Source organism: Periplaneta americana, chromosome 16 (assembly GCF_040183065.1).
Source record: "Periplaneta americana isolate PAMFEO1 chromosome 16, P.americana_PAMFEO1_priV1, whole genome shotgun sequence".
Classification (NCBI taxonomy): domain Eukaryota; kingdom Metazoa; phylum Arthropoda; class Insecta; order Blattodea; family Blattidae; genus Periplaneta; species Periplaneta americana.
In genome coordinates this window covers 178176462-178199045 of record NC_091132.1, presented here as the reverse complement: position 1 = coordinate 178199045, position 22584 = coordinate 178176462, and the positions used below count along the sequence as shown (strand labels likewise).

The 22584-nt window shown below is 33.8% G+C and overlaps 1 protein-coding gene across 2 annotated transcripts in view; it reads right to left on the bottom strand.

The window, feature by feature from the left end:
* Nucleotides 1–22584, bottom strand: part of LOC138692054 (zinc finger protein 98-like) — a 46051-nt gene that overhangs the window by 20031 nt on the left and 3436 nt on the right. The window contains exons 2-6 of one of the 2 annotated variants that reach the window (XR_011330001.1): nt 19991–20134; nt 14965–15105; nt 11953–12035; nt 6564–7730; nt 2807–2874 (exon numbers count right to left, since the gene is read on the bottom strand). Coding sequence is in view for 1 of the 2 variants with exons in the window: in XM_069814912.1 (XP_069671013.1) it covers nt 6686–7730; nt 11953–12035; nt 14965–15105; nt 19991–20134 (1413 nt within the window). In the remaining variant the exon portion in view is untranslated. Of the gene's footprint in view, nt 1–2806; nt 2875–6405; nt 7731–11952; nt 12036–14964; nt 15106–19990; nt 20135–22584 lie in introns of those variants that run through there. The other variant, XM_069814912.1, reaches the window with a different exon arrangement.

Sequence of the window (22584 nt, the reverse complement as noted above, 5' to 3'; positions counted from 1 at the left end):
TCGTACCGTTTTATTGGTCAAAAGTTGTATGACGTAGTAAGAGTGTAATAGTCATTTTAATATTTTAACAATATTATTTATAATATGTAATAACATCGGCAAGTTTAATTTTGCCGGTCAAGGAGATGTTTAGAAATTGCTTCCTTAATATTACTTGCATCACGAATGCAGTAACTTTAGTGGAGTTGTAGAGTTTACTTAATTTTTTGCAAATATTTAAAAACAATAATTAACAGTCCAATTTAGGTGAAATTGCAGTGGTAAGCTTCCAATTTATAATTATTACTATACTGAACGTCTCTAAAAATAATATGTTAAAAGCCTAAAGCAGTAAAATCAATATGCTACTTAAGCGGTAAGAAGAGGGAAATTGTTATGTGTGTTAGGTTGGGAATACTGAATGTGGAATTTTAGACTTTCCGCCGATTGGTTTTGTGCGGAAACCAAGCAAATACGCACGATCTCGCACAAAAATTATTTTTCCGAACTCTTATATTTTAAATTACCACAAAACCAACAGATCCTTCTCAAATTAAATGAAAAGGAGTTTCTTACAGATGTATGTATATGTAAGATCTGATAAAAATTTAAGACCAATGAGATCATCAGTGTACCAAGAAGTTGTAACAATGATCATCTTATGATTCAGTGTACAGTATTTTCGATTTGTTGCAACAATTAAACAAATTACTTAGGACAGATGAACACTTAATCTAAATTAAATGACCTGCATGTCATTCAATTTAGTTTTCTTTCGAGGTTTAGTGATAAAATTTATGTATGGCTATCACAAATATTTTAGTATATATTGTCAAAAGTGTCAGTCCATGTTTTGCCATATTTTTCGTAAGCATCCATAGCCCGCTACTCTTAAAGTTGCTGCATTTATGGTAAATAGGCCTACCCTAGGATTCCCCTTCAAAAATTACGAAACAACGAACAAAATATTGAAGTTACAGAAGTTCATACAATTACACATTTATTTTACATTTGAAACATTAAATGCCAAATTAAATATGTAAGTTAATAATACAATACCGTAGGGCATTTTGCTGTTTTAAGTCACACTATTGGAGTTCACACATTTTAATTTCAGCCAACACTGAGATTTACTTAATTGATATTATGGAAAGATTTTATGTAGTGAGAGAATTTCGTGCAGACTTAAGTTGCAAGGCAGATTCAATATTTTAAACTTCTCTCCTAACCTGAACGTTTTTGTTATAGAGTTACTCAACTCTTCATTTTAAATTTAATGAGAAGGATGGGTTTAATTTCGATAACACGGAGCTTTGAAATCAGGAACTAAAGAAGTTATAAGGAAATCTCGTGTTACTCTCATTACGAAGTCCATGTCTGGATTTATTTTTAGATAGTGTTATGAAGAAAAAGACTTGTGGCACAAATATGTGAATAAAAAAGTTAACAAGACTGTTATGATTTTATTCGCTAACACTGACAACTCCTTAAAACTGGCTTCCTGTTTATTGTGGCACCTAAGCTACAGGTAAACGTCATGCCCATATGTTGGCAACATTGCGTACTTACTTTCAATTAGATATCATCATAACGACTCAGTTGAAAGGTGCTGTAGTACATAATTCTCCACTTCAGCGAATTCTATCAATTGTCGACTTGTTATGCGTTCGAGTTATGAGGGATGGCTACTACATTTATGTTTGTCTCAAAGTTTTATTTTTATGTACGGTATTAATCAATGATATGAAAAGTAAATGACGAAGTGCATGCAATATATTTTCCCTTCACGCGACACTCGAAAATCAATCGCAGCTCACATCAAAATGGTTGACTATGGTTTACTCGAAATGTATAATTGAAGTCGTAACCTTTCCGAAATTGTGTTAACAAATCAAAAAATTGATTGCACAGTTCCATAGCTGTGACGAAATTATCCTGAGAGGCCATATAGCATCGCAATTTTACTGCCATTTTGGATCCCTCATGCTTGTAGCAATGGCAGGTGTGAACATTTGGCAGTTTATCACAACTTATATTCCTTCATGGCTTAACTACAGACAATATAACATACGACTGTCCATTCTTGTTGAGTTACGGTTAGAGCATCTAGCAACGAAACCAGGTGACCCAGGTTCGATTCCCGGTCGGGGCAAGTTATTTGGATAAGGTTTTTTCCGGGGTTTTTCCTCAACCCAATATGAAGAAATGCTGGGTAACTTTCGCTGCTGGACTCGGGACTCATTTCACTGGCATTATAACCTTCATCTCATTCAGACGCTAAATAACCTGAGATGTTGATAAAGCGTCGTAAAATAACCTACAAAAAAAAAAAATAACATACGACTCTGCCTCATAGACTTGTTAATGAAAACATTTTCAAATCTGTAATTTCTTCACTACAGTTTACAGAAAAGTCATCCATACTCATTGAGTGCAAACACGTACTATATGTCAAAAGCATAAAATACATATATATATATATATATATATATATATATATATATAATATTACATGATACAGGGGTGTCATTTCTTGCAGCAGTAAAATATTAAAAAAAGAATGCAGGAGACAAACAGACATAGAGGCTGGTACATGGGCAGAAAAAAGATAAAGAAAGACGTATAGCCACATAGACAAACAGACATATTGACAAACACATGGAGGGACATACAGGCAGACTCATAGGTAGATGCCAATTAATACTGAGACGTTGATTTAAATAACAATGAAGTTATTACTAATAACGAAATTTCTATCCATCATCATTATAATTTGAATAAAGCAGTGAAATCAACAACTAAGGAAAACCTCACACATTTCACTCACCTCTCAGTTAAGACTTCATCCTCTTCTGCTGTTATTTCCTCCACTTTATTCAATCCACGTGCCTCCTCCTGCAAAACGAAGGTATAAGGCAGTAATAGTTGAAGAATGAAAGCACGGCAGATTATAAGAGTATCTTGTAGACTTGATTTGAAATCCTATCGAACCCAGTAAAAACTCAAACAATGTTGCTGAAAAATGCATCTCGATTTAAGAAACACAAAGGCAAAACATACTGACTTTTCGTAAGCAATATCCCTTTTTAAGTAGGAATTGAATAGACAATAAGGCCGGTAACACACTTGAAGAGTTGTCGCCAGCGAGAAATGTGTTGCGAGAAAGAGGCGAAGAGCCTTCCTCCACACACTTGGCGAGTTCTCGCTATCACAGATCACACCTCGCTATGATCATCTATGCACTGCCTTCATGCCGAAAGCATTTTTCTGATTATAGTAATGACTCGTTGGGAGAAATATTATAGGTTATGTATTTACGTATATTGTCGTACTTAAATATATAACCTGTAAATATATTGTCGTACTTTACAAATTACGTACGAACGCTATGTTGAATCTGAAGATGATGAGCAAATGGAGTTACATGAACATATTTTTAATGAATAAAAAGTAGGCCTAAAATTAAAGCCAGAAATACCTGAAAATCACATTGTATCTTACGAATATAAGGGCGAGTCTTGGACATTGGTTTCGATTTGATTGATGATACCTACGTTTAGGCGTTATTTCAGGTTGAATGGACCACAGTTTTTTTTGCTATTCATGATATGATAGAGGATTTTTTGCTAAGTTCTGATTAAAATTATGTAATTATGATGGGCGAAGTTGTTCTTTTCCCGGAACAGTTCAGATTGTTCCGGTTCGGAAAAAATACTATGTTCCAAACAACAGTCCCGAAATAACAGTTAAAAATATACAAGTTGAGATGTATCTGAATCGTTCACTGATGCGAGTTATCTCTTTGACTCTCGCTCCATCTGAGGAGTCGTTCAAAGGGCGGTACACTACCCTCCCTCTTCCCCAAGCAGCTCCACATACGTTGGAGCACTCATCGCTCGGACTCCTCTTAAAATACGTTATCGGCATGACATCATAGCACACATGCTTCTCAATAGATGACATTCCAATGCACATTCGAATCGGTTTGGAAACTGGCTGTGTATGCGGACAGAAGCTTCATGTTTATTAGATAAACAGCTGTTGAATACAAGGTCAGAATGCAACACTAATTGGTATATAAAGTCTTGTAGATACGGTAACCAACTCAAAAATTTAACATGTCATTTAAAACGTGCAGTATGTAATTTTTGTTCTCCGTGTTACATATTAAAAAAAATTAAAATCATTAATTTTTATTTTTACTTTTCTTAATGCTTAGCTATAATAATAATAATAATAATAATAATAATAATAATAATAATATAATTTCATACATAATAAAAATATATAACTACTGTATATATTGATATATTAGCATTAGTGAAACCTGAAACCCCACACTTAGTAAAATGTTAGAAACCCTCTGTACCAAAGTGTACTACTTTAAACTTCGCATCGCACCTCGCTCTGTGTCATTACTTATGATCACACTACAAAGATTTCAATTTCCTTGCTTCCTCATCCATCCACGTGAGAGTTCCAAGTTCCAACTTGTTCCAAGTACAACATAAAGAACGACGAGAACAGTGTCATGGTTCAACAGAACGGGTTCCGACTGTCCTCTGTTGTCTCGGAGTCGGAACATGAATTGCGCAATTGCGCAGCTCGGAGTCGGGACACTGTTATTTCGGAACAGGAAGTTCCGACCTACTGTTCATTTTTGCAACAGTTCCGAGACCGGAACAGTTCCAAAATAACTGTTGTGTTATTTTTTACCCATCTCTACTGCCTTCATGCAGAAAGCATTTTTCTGATTATAGTAATCACTCGTTGGGGGAAATATTATAGGTTATGTATTTACGTATATTGTCGTACTTAAATATATAACCTGTAAGTATATTGTTGTAGTTTACAAATTAAGTACGAACGCTATGTTAAATCTGAGTATTCATATGATGAGGAAATGGAGTTACATGAACATATTTTGTTACTGGAAAGAAAAAGTAGGCCTAAAATTAAAGCCAGAAATATCTGAAAATCACATTGTATCTTACGAAAATAAGGGCGAGTTTTAGACACTGGTTTCGATTTCAATGATGATACGTTTCGGTGTTATTTCAGGCTGAATGGACCTCAGTTTTTTGCCATTGAAGATATGATAGAGGATTCTTTGCTATGTTCTGATTAAAATTATGTAAACTATTTAGACATATAGATACATTATTTCAAATGTTCAATTAATACTATTAAAATCTCATCAAAATAAAATATAGCCCTATTTATCTTAATCTGATATTTGTCTCCAGATTTCTTCTTTATGTTTCGTGTTTTTATAGTTTTCATCCCGTGTATCATATAAATAGGCCTACAGGTGACATCGTACAAGTTCGATAAGTTTCTGACTGCAATTATCAGCCATCTTTCCTCATTTTCAAATAGAAACAATACAATTCATCGCCACCTGTGATATCTTTTTCTACACTCAATCGTAATAAACAGTATAAATGTAAAACATCTTTGATAAATATGTCAAGAAAATTCGCTGAGCTACCGATTCCAGCGAGAAACTCGCGCGAGGTTTTTGCCTCGAACGAGAATCTGTTCCAGTGTGTGGACGTCCATTTGAATCCATGTTATCAATCTTTCAATTTTGAGGCAACACATTTCTCGCTAGCGAAAACTCTGCAAGTGTGTTACGGGCCTAAGTTAATTGCAAGACTAAATAACAATGACCCTCGAATGATATTCTGAGATGGACGTAAGTGAGTAGGATTCAGGAAGACTTAGTTGACAATTGATCGATCTTACTTTATTTAAAGAACCTGGAATTCAGTGTCACCAACACATAAGCCTGCCATCACTTCCCAGCCTCAGCAAAATTAATCAAGTCTCTAATATCATATCTCACCTCCCTCAAATCCATTTTTATATTATTTTCCCATCTAAGTCTCGCCTCCCAAAGGTCTTTTTCCCGCAGGTCTTTCAACTAACAATCTATATGCATTTCTGGATTCGACTATACATCCTACATATCGTGCCCATGTGAAACGACTGGATTTAATGTTACAATGCGTGCAGTTCTACGTTGTGAAACTTTCTCCATTCTAATGTAACTTCATCCCTCTTAGCCCCAAATATTTCCTTAAGCACCTTATCCTGAAACACCTTCAAATTCTACAATGAGGGGATAGAAAGACTTTTGCCACGACTCGAAAAATTCGAGATATTATGTTGAGAAGTAATTGAAGTGTGGGGAATACAATGCTACAAAAATGGTTTGTAAATATCTTCCCGTTTACTTACTACACCCTTTTGGAACTTACTTTAAGAACACGCCTCGTATATGTTATTCTGAAAAATTCAACAATAATAAGAGCTTTATGAAATTAGAATTAAAGCAATGTAAAATGAAGAAAGAACATAGGGGATGAGATTGAGAAAATATTAAATTAACCAAATATGTCCTTCATAGTTTATTTCAATTACAGAGCTATTCAATTTATTTCCAGGGTCAGTTCAGAACACAACGAAATAATGCGATCCAGCGGTAAATTACAACACTATCTGATTATTCATAAGGAAATCCGGACAATGATCGATACTATAATAAAGATCGGAATAAACTAATGAAATTTTTCTGGTACCTTTATCCGACGTTGCCATCCTGAATAACTATTTCCCCAGACATCTCAGTGTGTAGACGAAGGTGCTTGGAGAACGGCATCGCTTTTGAAAAAGTTTTCACATACGTAACACTTCAATGCCTTCAACTCGTGTGAATGCGTAAATGTTTGCTTAAAGCTCCAGAGTGAGAGAAACACTTTCCACACAACTCGCATTTGTACGGCCTTAATCCCGTGTGAATGAGAGAATGTCTGCTCAATACTGACGAATCCGAGAAACACTTTCCACACACCTCACACTTGTACGGTTTTTCGCCTGTGTGAATGCGTAAATGTTTTTTCAAGTCTCCCAGTCTTGAGAAACACTTACCACACACCTCGCATTTGAATGGCCGGTCGCCCGTATGAATGCGTGAATGAACCTTTAAATTTTCTAATAAAGAAAAATACTTTTCACACACTTCGCACTTGAATGGCATTTCGCCTGAGTGAATCCGTACATGTCTGCGTAAAACTGACGAATGTGAGAAACGCTTTTCACATTCCTTGCACTTGTATGGCTTTTCTCCTGTGTGAATTCGATCATGGGTTTTTAAATCTCGTAATTGTAAGAAACATTTTCCACACGTATCGCATTTGAATGGCTTTTGCCCTGTGTGAATGCGTACATGTTTGTTTAATAGTGACGAATGCGAAAAACACTTTCCACACAACTCGCACTTGTACGTCTTTTGATCTGTGTGAATACGTACGTGTCTCTTTAAGTTTGTCAATCGTGAGAAACACTTATCACAGATATCGCACTTAAATGGCCTTTCGCCTGTGTGAATGCGTGCATGTCTTGTTAAATTTTGTAATTGTGAAAAACACATTTCACATACTTCGCATTTGAATGGCATTTCGCCTGTGTGAATGAGTGCATGTCGCTTTAAATGCCCCATTCGTGAGAAACACTTTCCACACACATCGCATTTGAGTGATTTTTTTATTGGGTGTACATTAGAATGAAGTTTCAGAGATTGCGGTGTTTCAAAACATTCACTGGATATATTACACTCGATAGAATTACGGGTGGTATCACTGCTTGAATAGTCTGGTCTGTTGTTACCACAATGTGCCAATTTGTCTTCTTCACAATCAATGGCGGCGTATTCTTGTGACACTCTCTTCTCAATATTATCCAGAATGCTGAAATGAATACAAATATTTATCGGTCCACTCTATAATCAATGTGCCGTGATCAAAATATAAACGATTACATCATCCACACACATATGTACATATCCAAATTCTTGCTCTCTTACGGAACAGTGGAGCCCAGATGTTTAGGCATTTATAATAGTTCATGTAGGAAAGCTGAAAAGGCAATAAAAACGTAAAAAAGGCACAATACATTTTGAAAAAGTCATTATCAATTTTAAAAACGCATAATATATTTTCACAATAAATGTAAATTATATCAACAGTAATTTAACTAGACGTTTTGATTTTATCGATAAATCTGCGAGTGGAACAAGAGCAGATTTATCTAGAGAAAATCAAAACTCGAGTGGGATTTAATTGACTATTACACGATTAGAAGAAAGTATATAAAGATTAGAAGTAACGAAGTACTCCAATACAATAAAATATTAATTGACTTACGAAAATACAACTGTCTTCAAATGTATTATTGTACCATCTCAACATTACAAATATTACGCTAGATTCATGCTAGATGGCAGTAGTGAGCAATGCCTTCTCGTCGAGAAGTTCTCGATCTATTATACACGATGGCAATGTTACTAGTCAAGAAGGCTTTGTTGATTCAGTTTCATTTTTATTAAAATGCAACATTCCACTTCAATTATCCGAATCCCAGTAATCAACGTCACCTGACAGATGATTTTCAATAAATCTTAATATTAAAAAATCTCTGATACGTGACTATCCATAATATCATATAGCAGAAGCGATAACATAACCTAACTAATATACACAAGTGTTAGAAAAGTTTTAATTAACGACGATGACATAAAAAATATACATGAATAATTATAAAAAGAATAATTATTGAATGTACAATTTTCAAATTTGAATGTCTTGGTGGTTCAATTGATGATATATTGGACGTGTGCGTAATAGAAGTGGAACTCGTTGATTTAGGCCTACATGGTGTATTCAACTTATTCAGGGTTTCCGAATGGTGCTCTTCATTTACTTGTAAATCGGATTTCAGAAGATGCATAGGTATGATCAGTGATTTTTATTAATTCTTGTTCTTGAATGCCAATGCGAGTCATATTTGAAACTGCTGTGCATCGAATGGAGTGGTTTGTAATTTTATATATATATATATTGACGTCCAGACCAGCGCAGTTTCAAATGTTGGCAAACAAAGAAACAAATGCTAGGGACGCGATAAAATTAAACAAATGCTAGGGACGCGATAAAATTGTGCGATAAGCAGCCACGATTGGTTGAAATACGTCCTTTCATACCGTTTTATTGGTCAAAAGTAGTATGACGTAGTAAGAGTGTAATAGTCAACATAAATCACATTTTTACTTCGTAGTTGACACATGTTGATTTATAAAATAATTTTTTCGTGATTAACTGCCTTTTCGCAAACCTTACATAAAAACTATTTAGGTTGAAAACACATGGGCACCATATTCACTAACGTAAGCATGAAGTTTACTGTTCAATGGTTTACTGAATTTAGGCATTCTAGCTAACCGATCTTATACCTTCTGTCACCCGACAATCACTGACTGTTCCTCACTCAAATTTCTTTCTCCTACAATAATAAACACGTGTAGCACAAAATTGTAACAATAAGATTTCAAAGTATGAAAGCAAACAATTCAAAGTGCTACTTGACAACTTCTATGAGAACTTGCTTAATTTAAAATTATAATAGTACATTATGCAACGAGCCTATAATGAAGGTAATTAAGAAGCGAGTATGGATATTTAAGAAACGAGCGCAAGCGAGTTTCATAATTTTCACACGAGCTACTTAATTACCATTATAGGCGAGTTTCATACGACTTTGTATGCTCGACCATATTTCTAACTTGATATTATTAATTTTCCTTGTATCTAACCTTGACCAATGTCCCTTATGTTGTGAGATGTGCGCAGACGCGAAAGTATTGATTTTTTCCGAGGAACAGATGTCCACATTGACCTTGCTAGGCCATAAGAACCTACAGAGATAGCATTCAAATTAAATTAGACATTGAAAAACAAGATGACAAATTGAATTTATTTGAATATTATTTACAATTAACGCTAATTATTATAGTAACAGAACACAACCTTCTGCGACAGTATTGGATTTCCAGCCTCCGTGACTTTTCGCTAATTCTCTTTCGATTGCATATCCCAGAATAATCGATACTTGCGGTTTTATAACGGTAGAAAGCTGACCTGTCATTGTCTGAACACTTGTAACCTGAGTCGTCATTGGCTGAAATACCTGACCTTTAATGAGTAGGGGTGCTTTAATGACATGCATTAAAGGTCTGCTACCAGGTGTATAATTATTACATTTCGGCATGGTCGAGCATAAAGTTCATTATTGGTATCGTGAACTCATTACATTATATTTGTAACTGTTGATTGTCAGTCATTATTCATATTACACGGATTGTATTAAAATACGATTATTAACACATTAAGCACCGAAATAAATTATTTTATGCTCGACCATGCCGAAATGTAGTAATTATACACCTGGTAGTAGCCCTTTAATGAACCTCATTAAAGTACACCTATTCATTAAAGTTCAGGTGTTCAGCCAATGACAAATCACCTTTGTACCATTATAAAACCGCAAGTATCGATTATTCTCGGATATGCAATCGAAAGACAATTAGCGAAAAGTAACGGAGGCTGAAAATCCAATACTGTCGCAGAAGGTTATATTCTGTTACTATAATAATTAGCGTTAAATGTAAATAATATTCAAATAAATTCAATTTGTCATCTAGTTTTTCAATTCTAAATCAATTTGCAGGTTATATCAAGACTAATCTTATTCTTTACGTTATATCAAGGTCAATCACATTGGGCCTCAGAAAAAATCAATACTGTCGCGTCTGCGCACATCTCACAAATCAGGTGAGTTCGCTACTCACTTACATAACCATAACATGACCTACTTTTGAATAATTTCAAGTTAGAAATATGGTCGAGCATAAAAAGTCGTATGAAACTTGCCAATAATGGTAATTAAGACGCTCGTATGAAAATAATGAAACTCGCTTGCGCTCGTTTCATAAACAAACATACTTGCGTCTTAATTACTACCATTATAGGCTCGCTGCATAATGTACTATTTATTTACTACTGCTAGTAAAGTGGGTCATTAATTATGTATTTAAATTTCATACACATTACATTACAATTAATTAGAAAATTGCAAATAAACAAGAAATATTGCTTTAAAATGACAAAAAAAGGGGGGGGGAATTCATTATTGAATTAGTAAGAAACACCTTAAAAAAGAAAAATAAAAATTGGCCCTATCGCATTTATTTACACGAAATCACATTTATATCTATGCATTTTTCCAAACATCCAGGTTCTACTGATCAGTTTCAGCATTTATTGAAAGTATAACATCAAATCTCTCAAAACACAACTTCTCAACATTTTCTAGACAATTTAAATTCCCTGCATTCGAAAGTTTAATTTACTGAAGGGTATGAAAAAGATAATAATGAAAACAAATTATCGCTGAATGCAACTGTAAAACTAGAAACCTATAGTAGAATTTTCTAATGCAATGAAAATAATGAATGATAGTGCTAAAAATAAATTTCAGACTCTTTGGGCTCAATTGAATAAAGACTTGTAAAAAAAATAGATCTATATGACAATCTAAAGTAGTTTCTATAAATATATCTAGTAACTTCAAAACAGTTCTCAAAAGAAATTAAATTGAACAATGGTCTCTGTTTTCCATTTAATTCTTGACCAAGTCCCTACCTTTCTTTATCATTTAAGATATTGTTCTCTTTTTATAATAAAAAATAGCCATTTAACATACATTTGCCAGCATTTCATAATACGAAATTATAACAGGGAACGCAACCTAAAAATGTACTTCTCGCAACTTTCGCAGCACTCGAAATAATGACGTCATCGTAACCTAAAAGAGATCATGGTTCTCGGAAGGACAGCAGAATAATAATGTACCGAATAGAGTAGGAGCTGTAGTGTGTTACTTGTCATGGTAATGATAATTTTAGTGAATCTTACGCCATTTCAGTACCAAGATATATTGCGGCGTTAATACGAATAGCCACACAAATTCAGTAAATAGAAAACAGTATCATAAATAAGAAAATTTATTTCCCACGTCGTCACTAAACGAAGTTATGAAAGAATGGAAGATGCAAAACCAGCACTGTACACTCACCTCTCAGTCAAAACTTCATCCTCTTCTGAAGATACTTCCGCTTTCTGTTCCTGCTGACCTCTGTCCAGATCAAACAAATCTTCCTGGAAAAGTGAGTAAATAATGAAGATAGCATTAGCTGACCACATCGTTCACTGGTTTCCTATGCCAGACACGTCACTATTCAAACCTAGTGAATCTAATCTATCTTTTCGGTAAGGTTGTAATGACACACAAATTCCAATTAATTCCCCGAACTACATTCCTTTACGTCATGCTGCATTCTTTCCTATAATCAGGCTATTTTCTTGTAATGCAAGGCACTAGAATCAAGTTTCAACCTTGAAAATACGTGCATGTCATCTACAAATGACCTGGATAATAAGTAACGAAAATTTCCAAGAATAGTTATTGCAAATAAACAGTGATTAGGTAATATAATGAAATATTTATACATTTCGCTGTTGAAAGATTTATTACCTGAAAATGCAGACTCTCTAACATGGCTTCTTTTGATATAAGGTAGCATAAAATAAAGTCTTTCGCACTTACTTACAAATGGCTTTTAAGGAACCTAGAGGTTCATTGCCGCCTCACATAAGCCCACCATCGGTCCCTACCCTGTGCAAGATTAATACAGTCTCTAGCATCATATACCATCTCCCTCAAATCAATTTTAATATTATCCTCACATCTACGTCTTGGCCTCCCCAAAGGTCTTTTTCCCTCCGGGCTCCCAACTAACACTCTATATGCATTTTTGGATTCGCCCATATGTGCTACATGCCCTGACCATCTCAAACGTCTGGATTTAATGTTCCTAATTATGTCAGGTGAAGAATACAATGCGTGCAGTTCTGTGTTGTGTAACTTTCTCCAATCTCCTGTAACTTCATCCCTCTTAGCCCTAAATATTTTCCTAGGAAGCCTACTCTCAAAAACCCTTAATCTCTGTCCCTCTCTCACAAACATAGAGAACAACTGGTAATTAACTGTTTTAAAATCTAATATTAAAAAGTTTTGACAGCAGATTAGATGACAAAAGCTTTCCATTTCGTACAATATTCTGATCACGAATCTTAACCATATACTTAGTCTTTTCGGGATTTATTTCGAAACCTATCGCTTTACTTGCTTCAAGTAAAATTTATGTGTTTTCCCTAATCGTTTCTGGATTTTCTCCAAACAAAATCACGTCATCCGCATAGACAAGAAGCATATAGATTTTGACAATTAAAATATTCACATTTTCTCTCATAACTATACCCGGAATTAATGGGCAGAAATCTGAATGAACATAAGGATATAAATTTTCTTTGTATATTTTCTAATTTAGCCGAGTCCGTAGTTGTAATCGAGTTCCAAACTACAGATGCATATTCGAGTTTCGATCGCACCAATGTATAGTATAGCATTAAAAGAGAATCGGGCGTGGAAAAAGAATAAGTTATTGACCGTATTATTCCTAGCATTCTGATTGCGTGATTGTAAATGTAATCAACGTGACTATGAAAATACAATTTACTGTCAAAGAATATTCCCAAATCTTTTACGCAATCCGTTCTGTTAATTAGTACATTATTTAGATAATAATTAAATTTCAGTGAAGAAGTTTTTCTAGAAAAGGTTATTACATTAGTTTTGGATACGTTAATTTTCATACCATTGTCTTCCGAACATTTTGCGACTGAATTAATGTCACATTGAAGTGATTGACAGTCAGTACTACTTTTGATTGTACGAAAAATTTTTAAATCGTCTGCAAATAATAAACAGTCAGAACTTATTCTTTTACATATATCATCTATGAATATAATAAATAGGAGAGGTCCTAAAGTAGATCCCTGCGGGACTGCGCAATTTATATTATAAGAATAAGAGTGTATATTAAACAGTCTTACACATGAAACTCTATTACTTAAATAATTTTCGAACCACTTTACGTAGCTTACAGAAAGGCCAATATTTCCTAACTTATCAAGAAGGATATAGTGCGGAACTACATCAAAAGCTTTGCTGAAATCAAAATATATTGAATCAGTTTGTCCCTGCGTTTCAATTATTGGTACAATTTGATTTAGATATGTGACCAGGTTAGTGACAGTGGATTTAGTTTTAGTAAATCCATGTTGTGAAGAATTGAGCTTGTTTTTCACATAAAACGATATATGTCTGTGAATAATGGTTTCAAAAATTTTTGAAAAGTTATTTAGGATCGAGATAGGTCTGTAGTTTCTGACATCATTTCTTTTTCCGTTTTTAAATATAGGAATAATTGCAGCTTGTTTCCATAGTGAGGGAAATTCACCATTTTTCAAACTAATATTAAATATGTGGGCTAAAAGAGGAATAAATATATTAGAGCATCCTTTAATTATAAAATTTGGAATACCGTCAGTGCCAGTTGTAAATAATAATAATAATAATAATAATAATAATAATAATAATAATAATAATAATAAGAATAATAATAATAGTAGTAGTAGTAATAATAATATAATAATAATAATAATAATAATAATAATAATAATAATAATAGTAACAATAATAATAGCAGTAATAATAATAATAATAATAATAATAATAATAATAATATCCCTAGGCACAATTTTCATAGTGTATAGGAGATAATACTCTGTTCGCTATAAGAAATATTTATTTGCGAATTATTACTCAATTTCAAATCTAAATTAAACCCGTCTAAGATGTAAAGGTAACGAAAAAGATAAAACAGTTAGGTAATACAATTCGAGACTCTCTTAACGCTTAAATTGGCAAAACTTCATTTCTCACACCAGTTTATTAAACTTAGTCGGACTGTAAAGAAAACAACTATGGCAATGTCCATATTTTACATGCTGTACAATATTACAATATTGTGAAATTTTAATGTTCCTACCAATTTTTTTTACTGTTCTATTAAAATTATAGCATATAGCCTATTAACCTGTTGTATCCTATAGGGTACTTCGTCAATTTAAGGGTTAAAAATGCTCTTCAGGTAAAATTGTATACTGACAGTGAACCACTTACATCATCTTCAGTTTTCACCATAGGCAAGCCAATAGGCACTGGTGTGGTGTCTTCTACCTTTATCTCTGATTTGATATCGTAACTCTGGTCAACGCATTCTGTCTTCATGCCGGACACTTCCAGATGAGATAAATTCCTTTCCTACAGTACAAAAGACATTGTGAATAATTTTATTAGCAATTTCAAATATTACTTGATGTGTAACAGGCACCAATCTGGTTCTCCATGGCAATCATTGGATAACTTCCAACACAGGCGACAAATTAGAAAACAAAATTGAAAGCAGAATAGATACAAGATCTCAGACACTGGCAGTGACTAATAATAAGCAAGGTATTATCTCTGAAAATAATTTACGTAGAGTAGTTTGTGTATAAAAATCTAATTTATATACTATTATATGCGTACAAATATCGTACTGGTATGGAATACAATATTTCTGTAATTTCATTACTCAAGACAATACCAAAGTGGGATTGTACAAGATATTTATCGAACTATTGTACAAGATATTTATCGAACTAGACACTGAAAATATCCAACACCATGGAAGCCCAACATGTAGAATACAATTGTTTTGCTATTCGGAAAGCTCATGAGAATAATGCAATTTATTTCAGATTAACATTGCGAGCTCCTTCCCTTCAAAGACACTATTACGAAGTCAATTAGGTTAAGAATATCAATCGAATAATATCTGCTGTAATACAAATACTTAATACAACTGTAGTAGAAAGTAAGGTAATTTGCTAGGAGTCGTTGTTGAATATAGAGCACTTCAAAGACAGAAATAAGGCAGAGATGAACAGTAAAGAAAGGTCAGAACCTGCGATAGCTGAGGATATAGCAGAGATATTTGATACGTTTAAAAAAATGTTGATGTGATCAAACAGTGCAAATAAAATGAAACTGGAAAAGATCGAGAAGTATAGGGGAGAGAGAGAGTGTATAAGCAGATGTGTAGAATAAAATATAAGTATTTATGGGAAGTGAGAATAGTGAGAAAGGATTAGGTGTAAGTGGGATAGTGAGAAAGTGAAAGTGATCGCAAATAGGAATGAGAGAAAATAGTGAGAAAGGGTTAAGAGAAGTGAACAAGTGACAGCATAAAATTAGTACTAACATTTGAACGTTGGAACAATAAATGAATATAAGAGAAAGATAGGAGAAAAGGTCAAAGAACAAATAGGATAAATAATTCAATATGATAATTTATAGAGAAAAAGTGAAATTGAAATTTTAGTGAATAGTAGTTAGAGGAAAAAGGGGGTGTGAAAGTAGTATAGAATATTAGATATATTAGGATTAATGAACAAATGGAGAATAGCAAATGAAATGTAGGAAAATACTGAAGGGAAGATTGACCAAGTAACAAAAAAGATACATAGTGTAAATGGGAGTATTTGTGTAGACGTGTACTGCAAATAATGTGTTATTTTTATAATATGTTGACGGTGGCACCGGATACAGAAATGTGAGGTACACCATTACATGTAAAGAAGTGCTGTGACGAAATATATCATATATCATATAGACCACTTTTACACTAAACCTAACCTTAGAGTCGACAACGTATACTAAAACATTAACCTAACCTAACATACCCTGTCACAGATTAAGGAAAAGGTTAGATTAGTTTAGGGTTTTAGTATATATTGCAAAAACAAATTTTAGACTTAGTGTAAAAGTGGTCTATATGCAACGATGTCTCCTAGCCAATTACCGAAAATAAATAAATCCAGCTTAACGCTAGAGAGACACCTAGCATATTTCGTGGGAACGAATTCTGAGTGCGAATGACACGAAATAGAGTATAACATCTGGAATCTCCACCAGATGGTTCTGCATCTATATCAGGAATCTAACAGGGCTGGCATAATTTAATATTAACTGAAAACATTTATTATTCATTTTTTAAGAATTTGAAGGATGAAGCAAAGCAATGGCAACATAACAATAATAATTATTATTTTCGTATGTAAACTCTATGAAAATATTTACTAACTGACGCTAACGTTCAAGTCACTGGTTGATTCTTATGTTGGTAATACTGGAATATCATGGCGATCATTTCAGTGAAGTGTGAACGTCAACAATGGATATAACTCACTTCCTAATGATATTATATTAATGATAAACATTAATTTATGCCAGTAACGTTATACTTAGGCCTACATGATTATTTATATTGTTGACAGAAATATTTTGTTTACTGATATTGATTTCCAAATTGGAATTAACATACACGTTAAAATTTCGGGCTGTATCAGTTGAAGAGGATGTATATAAATAAGTGAAACAAAATCAAACCTCAGCTATATCTCATAATTACCCTATTACGTTGGTGTAGAGCTAGCTTTTGGGTCTAGCTATGAAGGAGTGATTCAAATCTACAAAAATTTACATGAGAAATGACCATTGCCCATATAGTAACATGCCATAGTTTGAACTCAGTGAATGCTTGTGTTCGAGCCATGTTACTAGAATCTGAATGAAAGAGTTAAAAAAATGTCAAAATATACAACATAAATACTCTTCCCATAGTAATAAGCCATTGTTTCAACTTTGTAAGAGAATTATTGAAGTCGAGTTTTATAAAGTTATAAGACGTAATTAGGGTCTCTCGTGTCTAGCTACTAAGGAGTTAAGAATCTGTATTACTAACGGCAAATAATACTTTACAAGAATAGGAGAAGTTAAAAATTTGTTAAATGTGTTAAGGCCCATTCACAATGAAAATTAAACATAAACATAACGTAAGCATAAAACCTTGTGTCCATGTTATTTAATGAAAGCATTCACAATGAATTACATAAGCATAAACTTAATCTTAATCATAAGACGTTAACATGAGAGTTTGCAAACTCCAAACTTTCATGCTTATGTTTATGCGATTTGGAAACAGTACACAAGAGGAAAGCGTGTTTTCACTTTTTGTTTAACATCTCATGGGCTTTGCCTACAGGCAATATTTTGATCTATTTGGCCGTGATGATAGCTAGGCGCACAACATGGAATCATATGACGAAAAGTTTATTATTTTACATCTCCGTTTCTTTGATTTCAAGTATTGAGAGCCATGTACTGATGCCATTGTAGTTATTACAAACATAAATTGAATAGCTACATCGTCAGTCACTGTGCAATTCTCCATTTTTATGTAATAGATTCTGTAGTTTTGTTGATTCGGTATGTTTGTTTCCACACACGTGTTATGTTTACCTTATGTTTAATTTTCATTGTGAATGAGCCTTAATTCAAACATAGCCTATTACAGTAACGGAAAAGTGAAAGAAGTTATTGGAATTAATTTAAATGTTGTTAAATGATTATTGTCCAATTTTACCTTACTTAATACACACATGAAAGCTATAATTTAAATAGTTTCTATAAACTCAAGTTACGAACATAACAACACCAGGTGAAACAAAATGACGTCGAAAAATACACACAGCGAACATGATATATATAAGGAGAGTAAAATACTGACAAGTGACTGAATGGTGTAATATGGAAATTTACCCATTTGCAACGTTTTTAACTTTAGGGAAATTTTGTTTTCAAAACACGTGCTATTATAATTCTACCATTTTTCACTACATATTACTTCAATGTCGAATAAAAAATTGCAGCAGTGTACAGTAAGCCTAAGTAGGATACTTAAATGAGCCGTTCAGAGCAGAAGTGGTGTAAGTCAAAAATAGGTAATGAGTGTTAAAGTAAACACTATATAAAATACAGCGCAAAGTAGCAATTAATATTCAATTTATTTAAACTATTAGTAGTCAGTGGATAGCAAAAAGGCCATATTAATCGCTACTTTGCGCTGTATTTTACAGAATTTTTACTTTAAACCTCATTACGAAATTTTGACTTGAACCACTTTTGTTCTGAACGGCTCAAATATTACCACAGCCATTCCATACAATATTTTAAGAATATGCCAGCGATGTCACGAGTTTTTTTTTGGGGGGGGGGGGCTTTTAATATAATAATGTTATTATGAAAATAAATTAAACTGCCAATTAATTATGATCGCCATATTATTAATATTTCAGTCATACAGATGACTCAAAAATGGGTCGCTGTTACATGTTATTCATCATTTAAAATATTCTAGACACCCTATATGAAGTGTCATCGAAACTAAACAGACGTCATTGTAAACCTGAATAACCACATTTTAATACTTAAAGACTAATCCGAATAATATTAAGGCATGCTCATAAAAACACCTGAAAAAAAGAAATAGTTTTATATTCGAATGCAACAAATTAAATTCACGCGTATTTCATTCGTATTAAAGAAAATCTTATTTCTAATCCATCTCCGAAGATTTATGACTTTATCTCAAAAAACCTGTGAATAATTAAGTTAATAAAATTATTAATTTTTTTTCCGACGGTTGAAAATCGCTTGCTATGAGTGGCGGTCGCACCGTTCACGAGACTTCATAACGATGAGTAATCTCAAACGTCCGTCTCCCTGATCTTGATCGAACAACATTGTATACGATAGGAGTGCCTTATTAAAAACTGACATGATATTTAAGTCGACATTCTGAAATTTTCACACTAATCAATATACCCTAAAGAATTAAACACGTGTTTTTTCGTCTGTAAAAATTAATTGCAATTTTGTGTTCTATGTTTTTTAAAAGTATTTTACGGTGGGTAACTATTTAAAAAAATTATATACTTCCTTTTCTTTCGTTTTAAGGGCATTTATAAACAACGTTCTCCTTTTTCGAATTGAATTGAAATCATTTTTCCATCTTCCTTTACATAGTAAGAAAACTTCAATGAATGAAGCCGCGTTCTTTGTTAAACCACTATTTTAAATTCTGATTGCTGACAAACTATGAACGATATAATTATAGTACTGCTTGAAATTCATATTTAGAACATATAAAATAACCTACTGCAATATTTTTAACTTTTGAGATCATGGTTCAAAAACATACATATTTCTATGAAATGAACCACCTGTTTGTAACTATTTGGAACATCTAAACCCATAAACCCACCTCAGCTTCAATTTTCACGATTGAAAAGTCAGTTGGTAGGCCTACAGGAGTATTGTCAAATAAAATCTCGGTGTTCACATCATAGCTATAATCCATACATTCTGTCTTTATATCAGTCACATGCTGCTCTAATACATTTCCTTCCTGCAACACAAAAAACATAATTATTTATTAAATACATCACATGTAATTGGATCGGTGTCAGGTAGAGTTCCCGGGTAGCTCAGTTGGTAGAGCTTTAGTACGTTTAACCAAAGATCCCGGGTTCGATACCCGGAACAATTTTTTCCTCGAAATTATTCAAATCAACTTCACAGGGAGTTATACCTGAAAGCTTGATGTGCATAATATACGTCACTGTTCGTTAACAGAAAAACCACAATTTAAGTCACACAGAGTTATAGGAGGGAGCAGGAATATTGGCGGATGGACGTATACCCCTTCATACTAACCCAACCCACGTTCCACCCCTACTTTAGCTGTAAACATTCTTCGAAGGGTCGCTTCCGAAACATCTTTCACTCCTCGCTACGTAACCTAAAATCTGTAACATCGAAATAGTGTTTATATATAAACACTGTCTGTGTGTCAGTATTTAGTGTAATTTCTGTGCGCAGCATTATAATTATTTCATTAAACAACAGCACATGTGAACACTTCATACAAACTACTGATGTACAATATGCGACATGATTTTATAACTACTATACTGATATCGAATAGCATTCGTATTTTGAGGTGAATGAACTAAGAAAATCAGTTGAATTCATATCTTCCAAGAGACAATATAATGCTATTTGGAGTTCCGGAGATCGATGAACAATCAACTCATGAAGTCATTGACCAAATATCGGAAGTCATAGGCGGTAATGAATTGGTGCAACATGATGTAAGCGTAGCACATAGCATAATCATCCAGGCCAGGGAAGACGCTCCTATTGTCATCCACTTCACGAAGAGCAGAAGTCGTGATGAATGGCTCCAGCTGTTCAGAAATGAGGCCAAAAATGATGGCAGCGGTCCTGGGATTGCGACAAAGAAAGTCAACAGGGACCTTCCAGCAGGAAGAATCACAGCAGGCGACCAACTGACAGCAGTGACCAGAGACCTTTTGAACAAGACAAGGGATGCAAGAAAAGATGAAGCCAGTCCCGTGAGTAAAATCACTGGTGTTGACGATGTAAATAATTTGTAAATAGTATTGTGTCGATACCCAGGTTTTATTTTATATAATATAATTGACTTAACAATGGCTAGTAATACTGTATTAAATGAAATCCATCAGTGCAAATTTAATAATAATAATAATAGTAATAATAATAATAATAATAATAATAATAACACAATGGTTTTTAACGATTTACTTCACCGCAATGAGTATATTGCCAATATACTATCAGATCTTAAAATATTTCACTTAAACTTATAGTGACCTAATTCCTGTTTTCCTCATTCTCTTAATAACCAGAATTTCAATCATATTACGAAAATTTTAATTTGTTGTATTGATTAAAGTTTTTTTAAGTATTCGTAAACACTATAAATAATTCCATTCGCTTGGCTCCGCGTATCCGCTCCCTTTCTAGACATGTCGCTCAACTAGGCACAGAAGCAATTCCACTGTTAGTATTGAAAATTGCTGTTTGAATATGTGCACAGTGAACAGACAACACCTTCGATGACTACTCTCTCAATACCCAACGATTGGCTTGCAAGCAACTACACCCGAACGCATCGACACACTGCCAGTCAGTCATCCCAATGGGCAGGTCAGAAGAGAGGGGGTGGTACGTGCAAAAATGTGCTAAGCACGACCCGCCAATATCTTTGCTCCCTACTATAGTGTGCACTCAATGTTGGTTGCTTGACGGTTGTCAGCCCACTTTGAGGTGTGTGGATATAGAGGGGAAAAATTGGATCGGTGTCGGGTGGAGTTCCCGGGTAGTTCAGTTGGTAGAGTTTTGGTACGTTCAACCAAAGGTCCCAGGTTCGATACCCGGCCCCGGGAACAATTTTTCCCTCGAAATTATTCAAATCTACTTCACAGGAAAGTTTGATTTGCATATATCACATGTAATTGTTCACAAAAAAGCAATGAATAGTTTTAATGTCTCTCCACACTATTATTAAAAACATGTCAACAAACGCACGTGTAGTCATTCTGGAGTCAATAGTAAAATAATTTATACGAATTGCTTCGTAAAGCAAAATGTAAAGTAATAGCATGACTTTTTTTTTCTCTAAGTACATGCTTACTTACTGTTCCATTTCGTCATAGAAACCTACAAGACTTGTCTAACTAGACGTAAACCTTCTAATGCAACAAAAGCCAGACCTAATGTAATAAGTACTGTGCTGCCATCTGCATCAATGTCTTGGCGTTGTAGTTCCAGTGCTGTATCTTCCTGTACACTGACTGGGAGAAATGATGAGTAAAAAAAAAAAAAAGATTTGATACGGTACTCTGGAAAAGTAGAAATTGTTGCATTAATTATAGGCCACCTAGTTCGAAATCACACATTATCCTTGTTGGTGGCTGAAAATTAATCCTTCTTCTATTAATAGCATTTTGAAATTCTAGTCTATATAGGAAT